Source organism: Eublepharis macularius, chromosome 15, assembly GCF_028583425.1.
Source record: "Eublepharis macularius isolate TG4126 chromosome 15, MPM_Emac_v1.0, whole genome shotgun sequence".
Classification (NCBI taxonomy): domain Eukaryota; kingdom Metazoa; phylum Chordata; class Lepidosauria; order Squamata; family Eublepharidae; genus Eublepharis; species Eublepharis macularius.
In genome coordinates, this window is record NC_072804.1 from 23,762,192 (window position 1) to 23,786,755 (window position 24,564).

Here is a 24,564-nt window from a genome sequence, read left to right on the forward strand (position 1 = left end):
ACCACTTCCTTGCTGCTTCCCCTTTCTTAGTGTCCATGTTGTGGACAGTGAATGGAGGTTAGAAGGCTCTGGGAATACGCACAGCCAGCTCTTGGCGTCTCTTACCCTAATGGCTCTTTGACTTGGATAAGAGCATAGATGATGCAGATTTTCCTGTGATTTTATTGCCCTAGGCAATTGCCTGGCTTACCATTTTGGCCTCCTAGAGCCAAGCTACAAGTGAGGAATGACACTTGCCTGGCAAGTGAACAGACTCACGTGTATTCCTCCCTGTTCACTTGCCATTCACTTGCGCTCCACTTGATCAAGTGGAGAGCAAGTGAACAGGGAGGAATACACATGAGTCTGTTCACTTGCCAGGCAAGTGTCATTCCTCACTTGTAGCTTGGTTCCTAGTCTCCTCTGATGTCTTCCTTCACTGTAGGACCTGGAAGCAGGTGAGAGATGGGCCTCCTGCTGTGGGAGATAGAAATGGAAATATAAACCTCTGAGATTGCGAGAGGGAGGTACACCCAGAGGTGTTCTTTATTTCAACCCCCCCCCCATTTGTGTTCAGGGTCATCTGTCTAAAGTATGTGAATAGCAATAATATCCCATGTGGCTAAAATCATTTGATTTTGCTGTTATGTTTCTTGAAAGGACAACTATCTGGTCTATCAACTAGGAGTGTTGCACCAAGATTTTTTAAATTATTTTATTTAATTTCTACTCCAGACATTGAAGGGAGGGCATTTTTACCATGATTGCTTACCTCCAGGTAGGATAGGGCCTGCTCAGGTATCAAGTCTGTGTGTTTTTATTTCAGGATCATTTTCAAAGGGGAATCTACTCAAGGGTCTGGGGCAGCAGTTTATAAAGATAATGGCACCAAATTTGCCTGGAGCACAGTCTTCCTTCTAATATAAAGAACTCCTAAATTTCAGTCAGATTGAACTAGGGCGGGTCAGTTTTACAGACCCCTGAAGTAGGTCCCTCCCTGCACAGACCAACTTCTCTCTACTGATTTCCAAAAAGGGGATAGCATACTAGCAAAGTTCCCTATGGGCATTGGCATTAAAAAAAACCAAAACCCTGTCTGCATTCATTTCATATTCCTGCTCTCACAGTGACTGACTGAGAATAAAAAACTTTCACTTTTCTGCTGAAAACTTTCTGTTTGCCATCCTCCCTTGTTGTGCTCTGTTTAACAAAGGAAGGAAGGAGATCGTCATTTTGTCCACTCGGGGGCGGGAGTCATTGTTTTTCAAACAAATAGCACCAAAATTGCAGCAGAGCTTCTTCTGCCTGTCCACCAAAGAAATCCCCAAGTTTCAAGCAAATTGGACAAAGACTGTAAATTCTACGGGTCCCTAAACAAGGTCCCCTCCCCCCAGCCATCGTAATTGTCCTTCCAATATTCCTTATGGCAGGTGTCCCCAACATGGTACCCATGGGCACCATTGTGCCCACTGATACCGTTCCCATTGCCCGCCAAGTGTTTTTAGAAAGTGGGTGGGGCTTTTGCTGGAATAATTGTTTTTAACCAAATGTCACCAGAATTGCAGAGGGCCTTCTTTTGCTTGCACACAAAGGAACCCCCAAGTTTCAGGCCTATTGGACGAAAGGTTTGAATTCTGTGGGCCCTTGAACAAGTGCAGGCTTTCTAATTTCAGAGGGGAGGAAGGAGAATGGCAGCTCTCTGGAGCTTGGGGTTAGCTGGCAGTACTCTGTTTTCCTCACTTGCAAGAATCTGACGGTTAGGGAGAAATGCCATTGTCCAGGAAATCAGTAGATTGGCTGGGGGTGCCTTCCTTGCAAGAATCTGATTGGAGGGGAGAAATGCCATTGTCCAGGAAATCAGTAGAATCAAAGAAAAACACGTTCATGTTGCATGGCTGGTAAACATTAGAACTTGGCGGGGGGTGTGTGTGTCAGATTTTTTTCAGGGAGGGTGCTTTGTTCTTCCCAAACATCTTGGATTTGTTACTGTTCCAGAAAATCAAGGTAATGATTCAAAACAGCAATTTCCTGTGTATATCTTCTGCTTGAAAATTTTGTAGTGCACACACCTACTGTTGACTAGATTTCTAACCCATCCTTTCTCTAAGGAGCACAGAGTGATACATGTAGTTCACAACCTCCAGTATATTCTCACCAAAACTGTATGAGATAGATTAGGTTGAATCCTTTCAAGGTCTCATCCAGAACTAACCTCTACACCACACTAGCTGTCCTAAATTCTTGACTATTTGAGAACAAATTCAAGGGGCCAGTGAAAACGACCCTGTAGTGATGTGATTCTTTTTAATTTTTTTTTAAAAATAATAAGACTGGCTCTTTTGTGACATTGGTGCCCCAGAGAAATGGCTCCACTCCACTTGTCCTAATGAGGCTACCCTGAGCCACTCACAAGGGATGTCTTGCGCTGCCTTCTCCAGGGCCTGACCTGAGTTAGAGGATCAGGAAAAGATGGGCTGCTGCTAAGGAGCTGGGAAGAAACCAAAGCGTAGACATTTATTTTGAAATTAAGGAATTGTGTAATGTTTGTAGAGTTATTATAGCTGAAGCCATGTACTGGGTCTGTTCTTTCCTCTAGAGATGGTGTTCCGTACTGTGAAATGGATTATCATGTTAAATTTGGAATAAGATGTGACAATTGTGAGAAATACATCATGGGAAGAGTTCTGGAGGTAAGTCATCTTTCCTCTCAGTGGATGTGTCCTAAAAAAACCTCCAAGAATTCAGTTTTAATTCAAGAAAGTAAAGATTGCCATCTTGATGTCTTTTTAATAGAAGGGGAAAAGGGAAGATCCAATTAACTACCAACCTGTCAGCTTGACTTCCATATCTTGGAAGCCTCCAGAACAAATCATCGAGCAGTCGGTTCTTGAGCATTTAGAAAAGAAGGCTGTTTACTGAGAGCTAGCCGAGTAGGGCACTATACTGTCTAGAAGAGCAATATATAAGCTCAGTTATCATGATGATGATGATTACTATAATTGTGATTTTATTGAACCGTTTGAAGCATACGTTTGGAGTTCCTGAAGGCATTCTCTGGAGCTTTCAGTCTTTCCTTGCAAAATCATGGCAGGGAGTTTCCACGGAGGAAATGGAGTCATCTGTGTGGGAATGAACTTATTCATTGATGTGAAAGAGAGGAAACGTAACCACAGGGTAGATGCTGTTACTCAGAAATGTGACAATCTGATGGCGGCTGGGTTAATCTTACAGAAGGGAACCTTGAACTGCAGCTGATGAGCCAATCAAAGCTGAAGGTTGTGTCAGGTCTTGCCAAGTAAATCCCCGAGCACTTCACTGCATCAGTCAGGTGTATGAGTTAAAGTTACTTTATTGAAGAGAAATACCAGTATCAAGATGGTCAGACAGGATCATTAGCTGGAATGGCTCAGGATGGCAAAACAAGGTTAATTATAGGGCAGAGTCCGTAGCCCCCAGTTCCTAGTAAGGAAGAAAGTCCGTTAGGATTTTGACTCACAGAGCCTGGGAAGAAGGGAGGAGTGAAAGGATGAGCATTGCTCAGTCTCTTAGAAGTTTGGTGCAGTCTCTGCTGTACTTCAAGGTTACTTTCTCAGGCTTGCCAGGAAACTGTTACCAAAACACCTGCAAGATAAGCAACTAGCAGTCCTTCAGCAAAACAGGTTTTACTCTGCATGTTCTCAGAGGCATAAGACATTTAAAACATGGCAGATATGCTGGGGCTTATCTGACAGGTTGAGCCAACCAGATTTTCCACTGGTGAAAATGGGAGGAAGGGATCCTCATTGATTTCCCAAAAGGTTATGCTGTGAATCGTGGGACCTACAAGGACAAAAGAATGGGTGTTGCTGTGAGGAGTTGAATTGAGTGAAATTGAATTGGAAAAGTTGGCTGGATGCAACCTAGTGATAGGAGGGCAGTCCTTCAGGTATTGGGATGTCAGGCGATGAAGGCCCTTTCTACCGCTTCAACATATCCTCAGCCCGTGAAAGCCAATGCTTTGATACATTTGCTGGTGATTAAAGTGCCATAATACACCTTTGTGTCGAAACTGTGGAAAATCATTGATTGTTGTCACGCTAAAGTAGTTTTCCTTGGAGTATTTGTTTGGGTGGTATTGGAAAATATATGCAAATTTGCTCTTCTAAGTGGAGTCCCTCTCTTCTCTATACTCTTCCTGTGGGCTAAGGAATCTGTGGAATGTTTTGTGGTCCACCAGTATGTTTTCCATCTGCTGAGCAAGAGTGCTTCTCTCAGCCTGTGAAGGCATAACTGGTGTGTTAAGCGATCATGAGTATTCACTCTTGCTGTTCCTTGCTGGGACAGTCCAAAGGCTGCCTAGCGGAGCAGTCTCGGCAAGGAGCCTGACAAGCATGGACAATTGTCCAGGGATGTACCAGGGGGTTGTAGTTTCCCTTATGTCCATTCCTGCAATGAACAAAGGTATGCAAACCTGTCATGTGTCATGAGTTGCCGTATGGCGGGGTAGCTGTTTAAGAGACCAATACAGACTTTGCTTTCTTGACTTCTTTCTGAAGATTCAGCTGTACCAAAGCATTTTTCTGATCTAGATTTAGCACACTCCTAGCCACCTTTATCTTCCTTTTCTCCTCCCCCTGCCCCCCCACCCCCCAGGCAGGAGAAAAACACTATCACCCAACTTGTGCCCGATGTATCAAGTGCCATCAGATGTTCGCAGAAGGCGAAGAAATGTATCTTCAAGGTAAGGGCAAGATCTCAATTTTTGGTTACGTTTTCATGGGGGTGGGAGAGCTAGGGAAATCTGTTGTAACTGGGTTTGGCTTTCAGTGTGGTTTTGGTTGTGGTTTCTTGCTTTAATTGAGTAATTAAATTACCTCAGGTGTAAGAGAGGTAGAGCAAAATCATAAATATGGAATTTCTGTTTCCGAATGTTACACCTTTTCAGACTCTGGAGCGCGTGACTGCTGCTCTTATTTGTTCCTAACTGTTGAACCGCTACTGCAGTCTGATCCATAGATAATCTAAAAAGGCTCTAGACAACCTACAACGACTCACAGGGAGGAGAAATCCCGGTTTCCTCCTCCGTGGCTCGCTTCCTCCAGCTTCACCCTCCTCAGTTCACCTGCCATCTTCTCTGGTGCCCCCTCCCATCTACCTCCTGCTGGCTGTTGGGTTTTCATGCGCTAGTTTGGGTTGCTGCGGTAACCCAAAATGTCAAGTGCAGTCTGGTGGGGTGGTAGAGATGGCAATGTCAGCAAATCCTATGTACCAGGGGGTGGGCATGGATTTGCTCACAAACTAGGTTCTCACATGCTTGGAGAACCCTAAATGGTGTCCGTGGCTTGCCCCATTCTATCAATTGGGGCCCCAGCCCTTGGCTATAAGATATAGAGATAGGCATTGCCCATGATGGGACTCTCCCAAAGCATTGAATACCAGCACGAGTGCCACATCTCGGTTTGGCTGTGGGTCAGTTCAGCCCTTGGTCTGGATCATTCTGCTGCTTGCTTGTGCAGTCTTCTGATCTAGTTCGGTTATTTTTTGCATCAGTGAATGTGCCACTGCAGTAAAAAATGTTCAAGAGGGTAATAAATAATCCCAATGTCACTCTCCTTTTCAGGGACTTCAATTTGGCATCCGGCTTGTCGACAGGCAGCCAAAGTGGAGGAAAAGACCAAAGTGAGGCTCTGCTTTTTCATCCGCTTAAATATGCTTCGTTTTCTTCTTTAGCATTTCTGGGCTGCTGGGTTTGTTTAGCTCAGAGGTTTCCAACGTGGTGCCTGTGGGTGTCATGGTGTCCACCTATACCTTTTCTGGTGCCTGCTAATCGGAGGAGCCAGGCAGGGCTTTTGCCCAGCAGAGCTTCTGGTGAAATATTGGGACAGCCATTCTGTGGCTTGTTTTGTCTTGTGGAGCAGCAGTTGTATTCTCGCTCTGCTTTGTGTGGCAGCCATTTTATAGCTGCATCCAGCCGCACAGTTTCAGGATTGCAAAGGTTCCTGCAGGCTCCAAATGTTTTGAGCCAAAAAGGCAATCCAAACATAGAGAGGATACGGGCTCAATTCCTTAGTGCTTTTCTGGGACTCCCTAAATGTATAACAGAGGCAGTTATGAACCTCAAGGTGGGATTATGTTCACGAACAGCTGTTGCAAAGATCACAGCCATAAATATTTGGCTATTTGCTATAAAGAGCCATCCCCTAGTTTTGCCTCTTTAGCATTGAAAGAGGCATTTCTAAGCGAATGGATATAAGATCTGATCTAAGAAATTAACTGGATTTTCTGCACCAGCTGTGCTGTCTCACAGTCTGGAGAAAGCCTGGGTATTAGTCAAGTAGAAGAACTGTGGTGTAGGTTAACACTGAGGGGTCCAGGAGGATCCTGCAGGGTATTATTCCACCTGTCCTTTTCATGCTGTAGATCATCAAGTAAGGTGCGCCCTCTCATTGTTTTGGATGTATAATCGAAATCTTACTAAATGCCTGCATGGCTTTATGCTTAACGTTGCACACCCAGTTTAAAGAAGACAGGGATTAGGGCTGAGAGAAGAAGAGTTGTGTGAAATCTAACTGGTACACATGCATGAAACGGCAAACTGTGCATTGCTCATGTGGCACCTAAACTATGGGGTGACCCTTAGGTACAATGGCCATGGGTTTGGAGTATGCATGAATTTGCAAAGGTGTACTTCTTCTGTTAAATGGCGCCTAAGCTATGGGGCGGCCCTTACTTACAATGGCCATGGGTTTGGAGTATGCATGAATTTGCAAAGGTGTAATTCTTCTGTTAAATGGCGCCTGAGCTATGGGGCGGCCCTTACTTACAATGGCCACGGGTTTGTAGTATGCATGAATTTGCAAAGGTGTAATTCTTCTGTTAAATGGCGCCTAAGCTATGGGGCGGCCCTTACTTACAATGGCCATGGGTTTGTAGTATGCATGAATTTGCAAAGGTGTAATTCTTCTGTTAAATGGCGCCTAAGCTATGGGGCGGCCCTTACTTACAATGGCCATGGGTTTGGAGTATGCATGAATTTGCAAAGGTGTAATTCTTCTGTTAAATGGCGCCTGAGCTATGGGGCGGCCCTTACTTACAATGGCCACGGGTTTGTAGTATGCATGAATTTGCAAAGGTGTAATTCTTCTGTTAAATGGCGCCTAAGCTATGGGGCGGCCCTTACTTACAATGGCCACGGGTTTGTAGTATGCATGAATTTGCAAAGGTGTAATTCTTCTGTTAAATGGCGCCTGAGCTATGGGGCGGCCCTTACTTACAATGGCCACGGGTTTGTAGTATGCATGAATTTGCAAAGGTGTAATTCTTCTGTTAAATGGCGCCTAAGCTATGGGGCGGCCCTTACTTACAATGGCCATGGGTTTGGAGTATGCATGAATTTGCAAAGGTGTAATTCTTCTGTTAAATGGCGCCTAAGCTATGGGGCGGCCCTTACTTACAATGGCCACGGGTTTGGAGTATGCATGAATTTGCAAAGGTGTAATTCTTCTGTTAAATGGCGCCTGAGCTATGGGGCGGCCCTTACTTACAATGGCCATGGGTTTGGAGTATGCATGAATTTGCAAAGGTGTACTTCTTCTGTTAAATGGCGCCTAAGCTATGGGGCGGCCCTTACTTACAATGGCCACGGGTTTGTAGTATGCATGAATTTGCAAAGGTGTAATTCTTCTGTTAAATGGCGCCTGAGCTATGGGGCGGCCCTTACTTACAATGGCCACGGGTTTGGAGTATGCATGAATTTGCAAAGGCTTAATTCTTCTGTTAAATGGAAAGATATTTTTATCTGCTTTTATTTGACCAGCATTGCATTCCAGTTGTAAGTACCTGAGAAGGCCAATGGTTTCAAAAACATATTTCTTTAATAAGCACAAGGTGAAATCCATTTTGCATATTTGTTTCCAGTTGCAAGAAACCAGGACATCCTCTGAGAGCATCATATCAGTACCTGCTTCAAGTACATCAGGGTCCCCGAGCAGAGTGATATATGTAAGTGTTTGTAGTAAAGATTTGCACTAAGAAAAGAAATGTGAGCAATGGAGAACAGAATGATAGAACAGTAAAAGAAACAAGAATATGGACTGTATTGTCTTGAACACCAGAACAAAGTTAGTACTTATTAGTATCTTGATGACCATCAGTAGAAACACAGTCAATCTGGGCCGGATTAAATGGCTTCTGATCCTTATTTAATCCTTCTCAGCCACTGAACTCTGATTCGGGGTTATTTCTGCTTGTGGATCAGTGGAAAGGGAAAAATAAGTGTTAGCAGGGTTTTTTTTTCAGTAGGAACGTGGTGGAACGGAGTTCTGGAACCTCTTGAAAATGGTCACATGGCTGGTGGCCCCGCCCCCTGATCTCCAGACAGAGGGGAGTTGAGATTGCTGCACGGAGGGCAATCTAATCTCCCCTCTGTCTGGAGATCAGGGGGCGGGGCCGCCAGCCATGTGACCATTTTCTCCGAGGGCAACCCACTGAGTTCCACCACCTCTTTTCCCAGAAAAAAGCCCTGAGTGTTAGATATATCAGCAAATTCATGATCTTAATAGTCTCTCCCAGGGACTTCATAAAAACATGAAACAGTTCTGGTAATAGAATGGATTTGTGACTCTTCACAGCTCCATGACTATAGACAGAGCTAAACTGCATTGTGTGTCATGTTTGTAGTCAGCCTGATTTTCAAACTCTGCTATTGAGGACCATCAATCCTCATGGAACAGACACCCTCTGAGCAGCATCTCCCTGGCTCTGTAGAGAGGAAAAATTGACAAAGCCTTCCGGTCTCTTTTAAAACTCAGCTTCCCGGCTAACATTGTGACTCCCTTCGCGTGCTCCTCCTTGTGTAATTGGTCTCTTGTAGTTTGGCTCTTCATGGGTTGCTGTTGGAGACCAGCCATCTTCTGTGAGGGAATTACTTGGTGAGATTTCACACGGTGCAATCTTATCTCCCATGTTATTCAACCTTCTCCCCCATTTTATTCAATTGTAAACCACTTTAGGCGAAATCAATCGTAACTATGAAATTGAATGCCATCAATACACAAATGATACACAGTTCTATATCTCACTGTCCAAATTCCCTGGTAATTCAGTAAGAGGTTTGAGTCGCAGCTTGATAGCTGTGGTCAAATGACTTAAACAAATTGAAATTGAACCCAGACAGGATGGAAGTGATACTGGTTGGGAAGGCAGAGATCTTCCCATTGCCTGCTTTTGATGGGCTTCATCTGACCCTTGCTGACTAGGTAGAGCCTAGGAGTTATAGTGGATCCAGTACTGCTGCTAGAAAAGCAAGTAAATGCAGCTGCAAAAAAGGCCTCCTTCCAACTCCTACTAGCCTGGAAGATGGCTTGCTACCTGGCTGATCTGGCCACCTGGATTCACACCACAGTAACAGCGAAACTAGACTACTGTAATGCGCTCTACATAGATATCCCCTTAAAGTTAACTCGGAGACACCATCTGCTGCAGAACACTGCAGCTCAATTATTATCAGGAGCTAGTGGAGTATGCATGTTACTCCCATTCTGCAACCATCAAAGTGTGGGCTATCACATACCAAGCCCTTCATCGCCTTTGTCCTTCATATCTGCAGGACTGCCTCTCTCCCTGTGCTGTGCAGTGGCAGAGCATCTGAGCAGGGCCTTCTGCAGATACCACCCTTCCGCTGAGCTAAATCAGCAGCTGCTCACACACGTGTCTTCTCTGTGGTAGCCCCCATCTTATGGAACGGCGGCCTGCCTGAAGAGGTCAGGGAAACTCTCACTTTCCTGGCTTTCTGCAAATTATGCAAAACTAAATTATTCAGGAGTGCTTTTTTAACTTATGTAATAGCACTGTGCAATAAGAAACGGCTTAGAAAAATGGCACAGTAGAGAAACAATTCTGCTAAGTACTGTCTGTTGACATACATATGACATCTTCAACAACATGGAAACTACCTAGTTTCCATGTTGTTAAAGATGGCATGTTTAATTACTTATACTTTGTTTCAGCAGTGTTTTCATCTGTGTTTGGATTATTCTTGTTTTTCAATTTCTGCAATCCATACCCTACAATTTTGTTCATTGAATATCCTAGCTGTTGATCGTATTGACCTGCACTATGTCTGCAGTGGAATTGGTTGGTCTTGGTGGTGCTGCTGGACTCTTTTTGATTTTGCTACTCCAGACTAACACGGCAAACTCCTCTGAACCTTTACACAAGCAAACTGATCCCCACATCAAAAGGAGTTGTTTGCATCTCCATATCAAAGGAGTTGTTTACATCCCTCCTCTCCTCCTCCCCTCCTCTCTCCTCCTCTATATTTGACCAGTTTCTCTTTCTGCCCTCCATGCATCTGACAAAGAGAACTGTGATTCTTGAAAGCTTATGCTACAATAAAATGGGTTAGTCTTAAAGGTGCTACTGGACTCTTTTTGATTTCGCTACTACAGACTAACACGGCTAACTCCTCTGGATCTATGTAATCCTCGTTGGTCTCTGTGAGAAAGGCAGACTATAAGTAGTAGTAGCAGTAGTAGTAGCAGTAGTAGTAGCAGTAAGTTAGCCTTAACTCCCTCTAGGGGACGACAACTGTGTCCCCTAGAATGTTATGGAGTTGTGTGGTAGTGAAGAAAAGACTGAGCGGGCAGGAGCAGCTTGAGCAGTCATTTCAGAGTGGCTTCTTTCCCAAGCCCAGTTTCAGTTTTGGACCAGCGAAAGGCTGAGAAATGGAGGGACAGATCCTGAGGCAGTGGTTGCCTAAGCGATGACAGTTTGTTGATTTTGTGCTGTGGCAGTTGGAAAGGAAGACACAGCCACCTGGTCATTATTTTAGGTAGAGTCTCATGTCATGTGCCACAAATACCTTGTATTTGAGAGCCAGTTTGGTGTAGTGGTTAAGAGTGTGGGACTCTAATCTAGAGAACTGGGTTTGATTCCCCACTCCTCTGCTTGAAGCCAGCTGGGTGACCCTGGGTCAGTCACAGCTTCTAGGAGCTCTCTCAGCCCCACCCACCTCACAGGGTGTTTTGTTGTGGGCATAATAACATACTTTGTAAACCACCCTGAGTGGGTGTTAAGTCATCCTGAAGGGCGGTGTATAAATTGAATGTTACTATTATTATTATATCCTCAGATATCCTAGAATTGTATCAGACTGTGTTCAGCTGTTCTTTCCTCTGTAGGCAAAGCTTGGTGATGAAATCATTGACTACAGGGATTTGGCTGCCCTTCCTAAGGACAAAGCCATCTATAACATCGACCGTCCAGATATGATCTCCTATTCTCCCTATATCAGCTATTCATCAGATTACAGGCGCAGTTATGAGGAGGTACTGAGAGTCCATGTTTTTTACACTCTTTGAGTCACTTTATCCATTTGTAAATGCTCCTCTTGGAATTAAAGCTGTTGTTTTCCAGTTTCTTTGTTAGTTCTGTGCACTAATGTTTTAATGGTTTTTTAAAAGTTTTTCTGCCAAGTATTTTATGTGTGCTTGAGATAGGAAATATTTCTGCATTTAATTCTGACAGTCAAATACCTTAATATTTTTGTTATGTGGAAAATAATTACATTGGAACAATATAGGTACTTTTTCCCTTTCCACAAATTCCCAGTAGTTATCTTTCAGTCCACTTCATCTTCAAATAATGTATATTTTAAATGTCAGACACTTACCAGAATTGTGCATTTGTAGAACACTTTTTTATGTCATAGAAGGCCTTTCTTCTAGAAGCGTTTTTATACCTTGGTTCACTTCCTTATGTTGTCTTGCTTTAAAATTGAGAATGTCCAGTCCTGAAGTTCACAACAGCCGGTCTGAATTGTTTAATTAACAATAGCTACCAAGTTTTATGCAGTGCCACAGCCTTTTTTAACACAAGGACGCTCAGCCTAGCCTAATATTTTAAAATATATTCACTAAATGTATTCCTCACATTTCTCTGGGCAACTCAAGGTAACACATATAGTATTCAAAAGCATGCTCCCATTTAAAAATTCCCCAGGCACAGGCCTCCTTCGTTTCAGCACAATTGCTCTATCAGCAGACTTCATTTTATGCCTTAACCCTCTCTGTTCCCTCTTGATTTCCATCAAATTACACAATCAGTAGCATACAATAATGTGGGGTGCTGCAAACTTCACAGGAAATGCAGTCTACATTCAGACTTCTAAATAGCATATTCACTTGAATTGGGTGTCTCTTTTGATCCTCTCCAAGATTCAGTTCAAAGGGAGCCATAATACAAGCAGCTTTTGTTTCTGTGCAGTGGCAGAATTTGGCATAGTGGTAGCTGCTGATCACACATGCTTGATTATTACAACCAGGTCATCATGGAATGTTTCTTTTGAAATTAGATAATTTTTTAGATAAAGTTTAGATACAATTCTGTTGACTAGCCTTCAAGGCCATCATAGTTTGTAGAATTTAACTTGGAGAGGCAGCATAGTGTAGTGGTTAGGGTGGACTAAGGTCTAAGACACTCAAGTTCAAATCCTCATTTTGCTATGGAAGGCTGCTGGGTGACCTTGGGCCAGTCGCGCTCTCTCTCTCATCCAGCATACCTCACAGGGTTGCTGTGGGGATAAAATGGACAAGTGGAGAATGATACTGTAAGTCCTATTAGGGAGAAAAGCAGAATATAAAGAAATAAGTTGGATATAATCAGTCACAAAAATTTTAACTCATTCCATTTACAATGTACTATGAGATTACATTTATATAGAATATTTGTTACCAGTAAAAGAGTGGATTTAAGATATTTGTAGCTAATTTTTTCTTCTTTCTTTCACTGGGATAGGGTGAAAAGCATACACTACTAAACAGAATATTTGACACTGTCTTTGGTAACTTGAATAGAAAACGTAATGGCTTAATCTAAAATACATGATGACAAAACACTGAAACGTTTCAAAACAAGTTGACAAAAGAAGTCCTTAAAACTTAAAACTGGCACTGTAAAAGTGTTTCAAAAGCAACAGTGAATAAACATTCGAATTTAGCTTAAAAATCAATAGACTTGTCAGTTTCATTAACAGTAAAAGCAACTAACTTCAGACAACACAAAATCCAGCAATATATTGTATTGGATGAAGATAAGTCAAGTCCCCCTTTTTCATAATGATGTAAAAGGTTCTCCCCCTCCTTCTTTCTAGGGGGACCAAGATGACCGATCCTACAAACAGTACAGGACATCGAGCCCCAGCTCCACGGGATCGCTCGGCTACAGCTGCAACACGCCCCCGTGCCTCTCTCCTCAGAGTTACAGCAGACCAGGTAATGGATGAGAAGGCAGCTTTTGTCAGCCATCACTTTACATTTCCCTTTTGGGGTCACCGGAGAAGGGGACAGTCCCCTGAATCAGATCTGTGTTAGGAGAAACCATGCAAATTCTATCAAGCGTGTTTGTGGGTGATGTGATCAAAGGGTTTCCATCGTGAGAAAGTTAAAGAGGTATGGTGAGATGAGAAAACTCGCACATAACTCTTGTAGAAGTGTAATCATAGCTCCTAACCCTGAAGGACGTTGAGGGATTTTTAAGAGTCTTGTAGGACTCCGTTGTGCGTTCCTCTTCCCCAGCTATCAATAGGAACAAAGGAAAGGGGTAAATATTTTAAATAAATGAAACCTTTAGTCCAGCAACTCCTTTCTGAACTTGGGGAAGTGTAAGAAGTAGTCCAGCACAAGAGAGTCGCTGAAAATGACAATGTACGCTTTGTCATGAGATCATCTCCTCTGAGATGACTGGGGCTTGAATGTTCAGGACTGCTCTTGTGAATGGAAGGGCTGCAGTGAAGGCCTTGAGAGCTTCCAGCGAAATGCTAGAGAGGGGCTGTTTCCACACAACATGAATCATCTGCCCTAGATTCAACGATGTTGGGAAGCGGGGTTGTTTCTTGCTTTCCCGCTGCATCATGGTACATTCATGCACTTCCTGGGATTTTCCGGGCTTTTCTCTGATCTTTCTCAAACCTCCTTTGCTCCAAAGTTTTGAGAAAGATTTTGGGAAATCCTAGATGGCTGCTACCCACATGGCAACCATTTCCTCTGTCCCCGTGATGGCCATTTTCTCCTCTCCCGGGGGGCCTTTTCGGTTTTTCAAAATTAAATATCATTATAACAGACTGTGTACCAGGATCTATGAATTCCCAGTTGTCATTTTGTTCTTTAAAAAGTAAGTCTCTGGCCCCTTTTGTTTCAGAGACACAAGAGGAAAGCCATGTCTCCACAATTAAAGGACCTAGAGGCTTACTTAAAAAAAATGAAACTGGGAATTTAGAGAACCTGATATAGCGATTGTTATACACTATATCAGTATAACTGTAATTCATTGCCTTTTTTAAAAAACAAAACTGAAAAGGCTCTGGTGACTCTTGAGATGGCTGCTACTGGGGGACTGGGGCAGGGAAACTGGGGAATCCTCTCATGTGTAGGTCCCGTTGCCGCTGTGCTGTATTGACAGCTACAGCAGCAGTGAGGAAATCGCATAAACCTTTCCCTATGTGGAAACCACCATCAAGAGCTTACCATTGCAACACAGGCCTTCAAGACTTGTGAAGCCTTCCTACAGAATGAGGTAGCCCATCGGGATCATACTGAATTTCCCATTTTTCTGATATGCCTAGGATTAAAACGGGACGGGAGGAGGAGTCTCAAGTGCCGAACAGTCCCAAAAATGAGCACTGGGCCTCATGTTAAGTGCCCAGTCAATAAGAGCCCCACTAGCAAAGGGAGCCAGCAGTTGAATATGGCTGGATTTTGTTGAAGCAGCAGGAAAAAGGAGCAGAGCAGAGGGAGAGAGGCGGAGGAGAGATGGAGCAGAGGAGATGCTCTCCAAGGTTCTCTCTCCTCTGGTGCATCAGCAGGCAGGAATCCCAGATCCAGTGGAACACTCAGGGAGAAATATGTACCCTCCTACCAGGAGCAACAAGTTCTCCCTATGGTAGGCAGCAGCAGGTCAGCTGCACTTACTCCTCCACTGTCTCTAGCCAGGCACCTGTGAGCCTGGGATCCAGCTGGTCCTTATAGAGATCGTGCCTTCCCAGTCCGTGGCTCCCTTTGCTGAACTCCTCACTCCCAGGGCTGCAGCTTTGGTGGCCCTTGCTGGAATGCCAGATGAGCAAGGGGAAGGGGAACCCAGCCCGGCTGAGAAACCCTTTCCTAAGCTCCGGGATACGGAATGTTTTGTAGATCTTAGACAGGAAATGAAGGCACTGATTTTCACTGAACTTTCTGTTGCCCTCTAGCTGGTACTCAGAGTCCTGGTACCAGTAGCTGCCTCTCCCTCCCCCAACACACAAGCCTCACATCTGCATTCAGGCACCATTACATCCCCTTCTTCAAAGGTAAGGCCAGGAATGCCGTTCGTGCTGTGGTGACTGTACGCCTTTCTGCCTGTGTTTGGATGTTATGTTTGCGCATGTCCTGAATAGAGACAGTTTTGATACTTTTCTGATATAAATATGAAACCTTTTCTTCTGATGAGTGTGGAACAATTCCTGAAGGCTTTTTAACACTTAGAAACGATGCTGCACAATTTACGAACATGTCTGTTTTGGTATTTTGGTAATGCAAAGATAGAAAGCCCATGAAAAAAATGCATCAGTTCACAACCAGAATTGTCATGGGAGACGGGAAAGGTGGCCAGCCTCTGAAATGCTTTGTCATTGAATGGGACGATCTGTAGAGAGGGCAGGGTTTTTTCCCCCCAGTGGTTCATTTAAGGATTTCTAGTCCTGTTCTAGTTGGTGTGTTTTATTCGCTCAGCAGTGCTTTTTATTAGACTGGGAACTTCTGATATCAGACAAAAACACTGGAACTATTTATAAGCTACATCTGGTGTATGTGTTGTGGGGTGAACAGATTCTATGGACTCTTGTATTAGATTGCCTTAGTATTCCTTAGTTCAGTAACTTGCAGGCGTTTAATTCAACTTTTTTCTTAACTGATCATGCCCACTTAATTGATCATTATTGTAAAATAAATGGGAAACCAAAGGAAGTGATAGCTGAAGCAGTAAAAGGTGTATTTAGGGGAGAGGCAGTGGTCACTTTGAGGAGGCCTAACTCCCAGAAACGAGTGAGATGAAAGCTGGTTTGTAATTGCAAAAGGCCGACTCACCTCTACGGTTCAAGTATACTCATCTTGAGCAATTAAAGTGAACATGAGTTTCAGTGGTATGCATGAAAGCAGTGTTCATGCTCTAGGATGTGGCAGTGGAACACTGTGGCTTCATGCTAGTGGACCTTTATTTTAAGGAACCTGTTCTCTCAGCCAGGCAATTCCCTGCAAAGATCCTAACCATTTTCTTTTCAAAAAGCAACCTCTCATTGTCCCCTTTTTAAATGGCATGTAGCGTTTAATCCTAAACATGTTTATTCAGAAGCATATTCAGTGGGGTTTAGTCCCAGCCACATGTGATGAGATGTGCAGCCTTGAGATATTCCTTGTGCTGCGTTGCACTTGTACACAGTATGGTGTCATCTCTTGCTAAGCTGATTTAAATTGGATCTTGCAATGCTGTTGAGGGTAGAAATTTCTGGAGATTTTGAAGCCACGGGAAAAAGGGGTTTCCATTCCCCTGGCCACCCAAAAAACCCCAAGAATTTGAGGGGAAATTGGAATATATGCAAAGCTTACTCTCCTGTCAAACTTAAACTTATTTTGGTGGTTGAGTAATATAATACACATCTGTGAAAAGGAGGTGGCAACCTTGGCCAGCGAAAGTGATGACGATCCACTCCCAGCAACTCAAGTGATAGCCGGGAGCTGTGTAGGAAGCCCACCAAAGCCACACACCGGCCTCAGTGGCCCAGCAGTGGAGCCCCCCAACAGCCAGTCTTCTCCCGGCAGCAGCAGTCCCTCCGAAGCTTGACAGTGGCCTCACCCAGTCCACCCCAAAGTAGAAACGGGAGGGTGGGAGGAGATGAGGAGCCAGTGACAGTGAGGGCAGGGTCCAGCGCCAACAGAGAAGGCGTCAGAATGAAGGATGGAGCCAGAAGACAGAAAGGCAGTGATAGCAGAGAGGGAAGGAGAGGAGAGCAGATGGGGCAGACAGAGAAAGAGTAAGAGCAGCAGAGGAGACCGAAAGAGAAAGGAAAAAAAAGAGGAGGCAGAAGGTCAAAGAGGAAGAGAAAAGGCTGGTAGAGGAAGAAAAGTAGGAGGGGAGGAGCATTGAGGGAAGGGAGGTGGCCCGGCAGGTGCTGTCTCCCCATGTCTTACCTGAAGAAGGACGTGGGGCTATGAGTGAGGCTCATCCTTCAAGAACCGGGTGCTGAGACGCATCATACAATGGAAAAGAGGATGAAAGTGTTGTTACATAGTTACTAGGCATGCATGTCGTCGTGTGCCCTCTAGAACTCTCTCAGCATCATTTATAAGTTAGTTAACACACACAATGTTACTATTTGTCCTATTTGTGGATTTGAAAGAATAAATACCTTTGTTTTCTATAAGAAAAATTGCAAGTATACCCAGTACTTGAGAAGGAGTTGCTAACTGCTGAAACTGCTACCATAGCACATATATGTTAATTTTTGACTCCTGAGAAATAGGAAAAATAAAAATAGGAAAAATAAAAGATGAAGGTAGAAAACTAATTTAGAAAGTAGTGGCAGCCCCCCTCCCGACAATCACGTCTGTGAATATTACAAATACAGTCTAGCATGCTAGGCAATATTTTGGGGTGTACTGCCATATAACTGAATACGAAGACATCCTGTACAGGAGTTTTGTAACAAGTGTATCCCTGAATTCAAATTCTCTGTGGTCTTAGCAGTGGTGTTACCAGCAGAACTATCCTTAGCAGACTACCTTGCTGAAAATTGGAAGTGGAAACAAACCAAGGTTTCAGCCATACATAATTTCCAAAGCCAGCAGCCAGCCGGAAGTTTCTAGCAGCTTATCATACTTGATTCCATTGGAAGCAGCACATTAGAAATATTTAGTAATTTACACTAACCATGCAAAGAAGACTCTAGAGCAGACTCAAAAGCCTTTCAGAGCTTATTGAGAACCCAGAAAGAACCAAGTTTTTCGGAGACTGGAATTACGAGCTGAAGAGAATACACTGAGCTTACTCTAACAGGCAGAGTACTGCCTGGGGCTACTGAAAGCCTCAGGATCACGGCCAGTGTGGTTTAGCAGTTGGAGTGTTGGGCTAGGATCTGGGAGACACAGGTTCAGATCCCCACTCTGCCTTGGAAGCTCACTGAGTGACCTTGGACCAGTCATGTGCTCTTGGCCAAATCTACCTCGCAGAGCTGTTGTATGCATAACATGGAAAATGGGCAAATGTAAATTACTTTGGGTGCCTGTTAGGGAGAAAAGTGGGATCCAAATGAAGTAAAATAAAAATAAAAAGCAATTTAAAGGTGAAAAATCCTAGAAAATGCCACAACTAACCTTTTCAAAACTGAAATTGGATTTTTGAAAACGACGACATTAAAAAGAAAGCAGTTGCATCTTTTAGAAGACTTAACTAGGAGCATCTGTTCGAGTTTATCACTGAGGACCTCTGAAACAGACATAAGTGACCATCCTGAGGGTCTTCAGTGAATCTAGTGAAGGGCTGATGGTGGCTTCGTTGCGCAACTGCCTCACAACTGCAACTGCCTCTCCATTTCACACACATCAGAAATCCTGTGGGCACAGGATGATGGGAAGCCCAGAGGGCCAGAGGTAAAAGTTTTGCCCACGACAGTCAAGAAATTCTTAGTAACAAGCAGAGCTCCTTGGTCATTATAACTGGTCTCATTATACAGACTGGGCTTACTGTGAGGGTCAGATAAATTCTTTAAAAGTAACGGGAAGATCCCTTGTTCAGCATCTATCCAGAGCAGATGGGATTTTTGCTAATTCCTAAGAACCCTAGAACCAGAAAAAAAAATACAAACATCAGCTTCTGCTATTTCTGGAGCTGTGTGAACATCTTTTTGAAACACCCTGTTACCTTCTGGCCCCAGACTGGACCGATCTCATACAGCTTGATTTTACCAATGAGTAATTCCATCCAGCTAGGATCTCAGAGCAAGAAGAAATGCCTTGCTGAATGCTACAACCTACTCTGCCGCAATCTGCGTGCTCCAGCATTCTCTTTCATAAAGCTAGATGCAATTCAACAGCATCCCCCTCTCCTATTGTCTGTCCCCAATGCCTGATAATCAGAAGTACATTGCCTCTGGACATGGAGGCTCCATTATGGTGTCTAGCCGGTGATAGATCTTCCCTCCCTGCATTTGTCAACTTGCCCTTTAAAAGTATTTCTGCTTGTGGCCATCATGTGGCAGTAAGCCCTGTAAACTTTGTGAAGAGATTGTCAGTGCTGTGTTGCTTTAGGAAAAATAGCAGCTCCCTTTTCTTGCTTCCTTCTCTCCTTCCCACCTACCAGCCAATTTACCTTTATCTGTCCCTCCCCGTCTTCAGCTTCCCCTCTCTCTCTGTCCATGGCAGCCTCTCCTGGGAAAACTCAGTGCCGTTCCAGTTGCTGGGCTGAGCCAGGCACAGTTATATGGTGCTGGTTGCCAGGCTGGGCCCAGATGCCCAGTACTGGCTGCTGGGCCAGGTCCAGTGGCACAGTAGGCACCCCACAAGGTCTTGCAAGGGCATCTCATTTTTCTCTTTCCCAAATCATTTCCTCTTTTCCTGGTCATACCCATATAATCATCCTTCCCTGCTTCCTTTTCTCCTTCCCAGTCCCCACCCACCAACTATTTAGCTGCCCCTCATTTTCAGCTATATTTATTATTAATTTCCTACATTTTATATTCCACTTTTCTCTACGCTAGCGAACCAAAGCAGCTTGCAACATTCTCCTCTACTCCATTTTATCCTCACAAAAACCCTGTGAGGTAGGTCGTATGGAGAATGTGTAACTGACCCAAGGTCACCAAGTGACCTTCCATGGCAGAATGAGGACTTGAACCACATCCTACTCTGAGACTCTAACCGCTATTCCACACTATCTTTTGTTGGTGTGACTACTGTTGAACAGTGGAAAATAGCTAGGCCTGAGTAATTTATGCAAGTCAAGTAGTAGCAAACTACCTGTTGGTTGCTACTGGGCCTGGCCCCGATGCGTCCTCTCTCAAAGGCCAAAACAGAACTGTAAATGGCCCTGTCCTCTGCCTCATACTGACAGAAACCAAACCACGATGGCTGCCTATGCTGTTGTGGTTGCTGAACAATGTCCATGCAGGGAATTCATTTCTGAAACCTACAGGAGCTTCTTCTATTATTTTGGTTAACCCCCTCTTTTATTAGATTTCAGATTTTTCTGCAAACCTGGGGCTTTTCTCAGGTTTGCAGAAGGACCTGCCTTGTCTCTTCCTGGCTCCAATCTCTGGATTTGAGTATCCACAGATAGGGCCATATTGAGAATTAGATATATTCCTGGAAGAAAAACATACTCATCCTTGTCTTAATATTCAAAATATCTAATTATGAAGCTATAATGGGCAGGTGTTATTGTTATGAGACTGCATGCCTTTGTTCTTAGATCTAGTTCCAGACAAGAAAAAGAATTGAGCCAAGGGGTTGTAGGTAGTACTAATAAAGTTGTCAAAGCAAAAGATCAGCATTGTAAAACATAGTAGCACAGTAGATTATTCAGTTAGGAACATAACTAACTATAATGGATTTAAGAACAACATACGGTTCAGTGCTATGGCTCTTCAACAAAATATGGTAGAAGAAAAAATATGGTAGACCAAAAATATGGTAGAAGAAAATCTTCCCTTTGAAACTTCTGAATTTTTCTATTCAAGCCCAGATGAGGCATTCTGGCTGATAAGGAAAAACAGGTTCACAGCAAAGTCTCTTGGGATGAATACCTCAGTTTGATTCCCAACAGTGAAACCTATTTAGTAGACCATAATATATCTATAAATATTGGAAATTTCAGTGATACTGTTCCTGTCCTTATTATAAATAAAATACAGGTTCACAAAAATATCGTACTGATAAAAATTGTTCCAGAGATCTAAACATCAGTCTAAACTGCAATTACCTCCCCATAACCTTAGTTCTGTAAGACAACATTTTTGAATATATGAGGAATAGAAGTGCCAGGTCACCCAGGGGACAAATTGGGGGGGCAGCAGGATACTTACTCTGACACCCACCCATTGCACTGGAAAATGACATCATTTTCCAGCACAACATGGAAGCTATGGGTCATGCTGGGGGTCAATTCACTAAAAATCACTCCAAACTTAGGAAGTAGGAAATGACCCATACTTGATTTGAAGAAGCTGAATAATTTTATCAGAACAAAAAAAAAATTCAGAATGATCTGAGCATCTTCTGTGGTTGGAGAAGGATATTGACCAATCATTTGATCCTAGTCATTCACTGCTTCACGTAAATGTGTTGGTGTTGAAACCTGTAAACCACAAACTTATTTCCTTTGTCAGTTAACGAAAGTGGTGGGTAGGGTGGAATACTACTGCAGCATCTCTTCATCGCATACACAGAGTTGCAGTACACACCATTCATGTTGCACAAGCAAAACATGTCCTGGCAAGCTGTTTGAGCTGGACCTCTAGGGAAACACAAGGTGGGGAGCCTCTCTCAAGATAACCATATTCCAACTTCAAGTTATCTGTTTGAGTCAGAACTCAATACAAAATGTAAAACTTCATATTCTTTAAGGAGTTACAAGTAGAGATGGGCACGAACAGGAAAAAAATGAACACGATGTTCGTTGTTTGTTGCCATCCACAAACGGGTTCATGAACATCAACGGACATGACATGGTCATGAACATGTTCATAGTTGGAGGTTCATGGGAGCCAGAATGGCCCCCTTGGGACTTAGCTGAACTTGAGCCAAGGAAAGGAGAGTCCATGGCTCCCCCCCCTTTCATGTTATTTTTTCTTCACAGTAGTAAAAACTGGACTGTCTGCTAGAAGCTAATTGAGGAGTTACAAACTGACCTTCTCAATGTCCAATACCCACCAAATTTGCAGGGGACATAGTCCTCACTGTCCTCTGAGCACCCCCCAAGTTTCAGAGAGATTGGACCCTGGGAAAGCCATGATCCATGGCTTCCTCCCTTTCCTGTCATTTTCTTTTCACAGTGGCAAAAACTGGACTGTCTGCTGGAAGCTACTTTGAGGGGTTACAAGCCAGAAGGAAAGCCAGAAGGAGTTCAGACAGAGTTGAGACAGTCCATGCCTATGTTGCCAGGGGAATTGATTAAAAGGCGCCGAACTGTCTGGCTTTACGAACGGCTGGAACGAACACATGTTCGCTGGGAACGGGGGCTCATGAACAACTTGCTCGCGTGAACAGCGGATTGGGCTGTTCATGGCCTTTTTTTGTTCATATTGCTGTTTGTGCCCATCTCTAGTTACGAGTCACCCCAGAGGCTATAGAACATAAGAATCTTTCCAAATCAGTTAGGTATGGAGTTTTTTTTTAATGTACTGTCCACAGTGCCAGGCTGCTATGCAATCTAGAAAGGGCTAGAATTATATGTATTTTTTTCAGCCAGACTACCCTGGTTCACCTTTCTTACAGTTCTGTTCAAGGAGATATATATTCATATCCCTGTGATCTGTTGTCTTGGGAGGGGTTAATTCATCTCAGCATCAGATCTTCATATCTTATTGCTTGGCAGATTCATAGTTAGGCAGAAGGCTATCAGAGGTCATTCAGAAAATGCTAACAGAAAACAGAAAACCATTTACCAGAAAATCTTATTCCTTTGGGTGGAGTAGCCTTCTTCAGTCATCCCTTGAGAAGAATGCGTTTCTTCAGTTTTGTGTTCTAAATCATATCTTTGAATATCTTCTTAGTCTAAAGAATTAAAGGTTTAGCTAATGCTTCCACTAAAGTCTGCTCAAGAGTGATAGTTTGTTCTCATCTCCCAATGAAGTGAAAGTCTGCCTTTAATCAGAGAGAGTCTAGGTTGATCACTCTCTGCTCCTGTTCCACAGTGGAGTTTAACACTGGTAGTCCCTTTGGAAATGTGTTCCCTTCAGCTCCTCACAGCAATTACCTCTGCATGTAGAGAAAAGTGAATTGAGAGCTCTGAGACATGCTCTTTCCCCCCCTCAAGATTCATAGTCCCAAATAGTACAACCAAATAGAAAAGTCTCCCAATAAATATTTAAATTTTTTAATCAAAATGTTCAGGTTGTGAAAAAATGTGTAAAGTGCTCAGTGCATATGATGAATAGCAATAAATACAATTACTAAATAGTTCATACATAGCAGTCAATTACAATCACAACGTTAGCAGCATAATAGCTCATATGTGTACAATCTGTGTAGGTGATAAAAGTCCTGATAAGTAGATGGAACAGTCAGTCCACGTGCGTAAAAGGGTATCGCTGTCTGGAATCCTCCCGAGGCTCCCACAGAAAGAGGCAACAAGCAAAGTGCAAAGTGCAACCCGGTCTATCCTAAGAGGTATATCTTGTATGGGTGTGGGACGGGGCAGGCTCCGCCTAACATTTTGCTAGCCACGATTGTTTCACTATCCAAGCTTTTTCAAGGGCAACAGTATAATGGTGACTCTGATTCTTACACCCGATGTGCCTTCTTCCCTTTCGACGGATGCAGTTCCATCTCCAAAGGAGGCTTGGATGAATAAACTTATCCCTTAGGATTCTAGGGGGTTTTGATCATGTCCCCCGCAACAGTGTAGAGTGCACAGAGGAAGGACTTAGACTGGGGAAATACTCTTATCGATTCCTATCTCACCACAGGGTTAACAGGAGTCTGTGAGCCAAGCTACAAGTGACGCCTGACACAGGTTGGACACTTGTCAGCTTCCCTCAAGTTTTGATGGGAAATGTAGGCATCCTGGTCTTGCAGCTGTAATGGAGAACCAAGCTGTAAAACCAGGATGCCTACATTTCCCATCAAAACTTGAGGGAAGCTGACAAGTGTCCAACCTGTGTAAGGCGTCACTTGTAGCTTGGCTCTGTGATGGATGGCCAAAGTGAGACGTCTGCCTGCTGATCCCCGCCCCTCCAAATCTGGAGTGTTGATGAGCTGGGCCCATCCCCACGAAACAGAGTTTTGGTGCTTTACTGCAGACTCAGAACAAGATAGTCCTTCTTTACCACTAAAATATAGTTGGCCACCCTTTAAAAACATGAGTAGTCTCTTTCGAGGAAACTCCCCTCTCTAATTATTCACATTTTTTTATTTTTAAAAAAGTCATTTCACTCTTGATAGTACTCATTCACCATTTTCCTTTGAACTTTGTGCATGAAATTTCCTCTACTTGAAGTATAACTAGATTAGAGGCTGTTCAGGAGAGAAGTATGGCCCTTATCTCCTCCTTTGCCCTTAGACACAATTCCTCAGTGCCCAGCTCTTGATAGCATTCATAGTGACTTTGAGCCATCAAGGCTGTCTACTGAGGTTGCTTCCAAGAGTCTCTGGGTCAAGCTACATAAGACAGTGGCTGTGGGTTTGTCCCTTTGGCCGCTGATACAATTGTGCACGGGAATTGTAGTTGTAAGACAGAGCCATGTGGGCTCACAGGGGGATGAAGTGGGGGGCGGGATTGCCCCACAGCTTTTTGGTGGCTGCTGGCTGCTTGGCCAGCCCCCTTTGTCTCTTTCCTGTGCTCTGGCATGTGGTGTTGCAATGGCTG

At 43.7% G+C, this 24,564-nt stretch overlaps 1 protein-coding gene across 3 annotated transcripts in view; it reads left to right on the plus strand.

The window, feature by feature from the left end:
- The window catches only part of ABLIM2 (actin binding LIM protein family member 2), a 75,284-nt gene that overhangs the window by 24,938 nt on the left and 25,782 nt on the right, over positions 1–24,564 (plus strand). For all 3 annotated transcript variants that reach the window (XR_008598296.1, XR_008598297.1, XM_054999703.1), the window contains exons 6-12: positions 2,576–2,669; positions 4,612–4,699; positions 5,579–5,637; positions 7,876–7,959; positions 11,139–11,285; positions 13,109–13,229; positions 15,200–15,298. Coding sequence is in view for 1 of the 3 variants with exons in the window: in XM_054999703.1 (XP_054855678.1) it covers positions 2,576–2,669; positions 4,612–4,699; positions 5,579–5,637; positions 7,876–7,959; positions 11,139–11,285; positions 13,109–13,229; positions 15,200–15,298 (692 nt within the window). In the remaining 2 variants the exon portion in view is untranslated. The remainder of the gene's footprint in view (positions 1–2,575; positions 2,670–4,611; positions 4,700–5,578; positions 5,638–7,875; positions 7,960–11,138; positions 11,286–13,108; positions 13,230–15,199; positions 15,299–24,564) is intronic.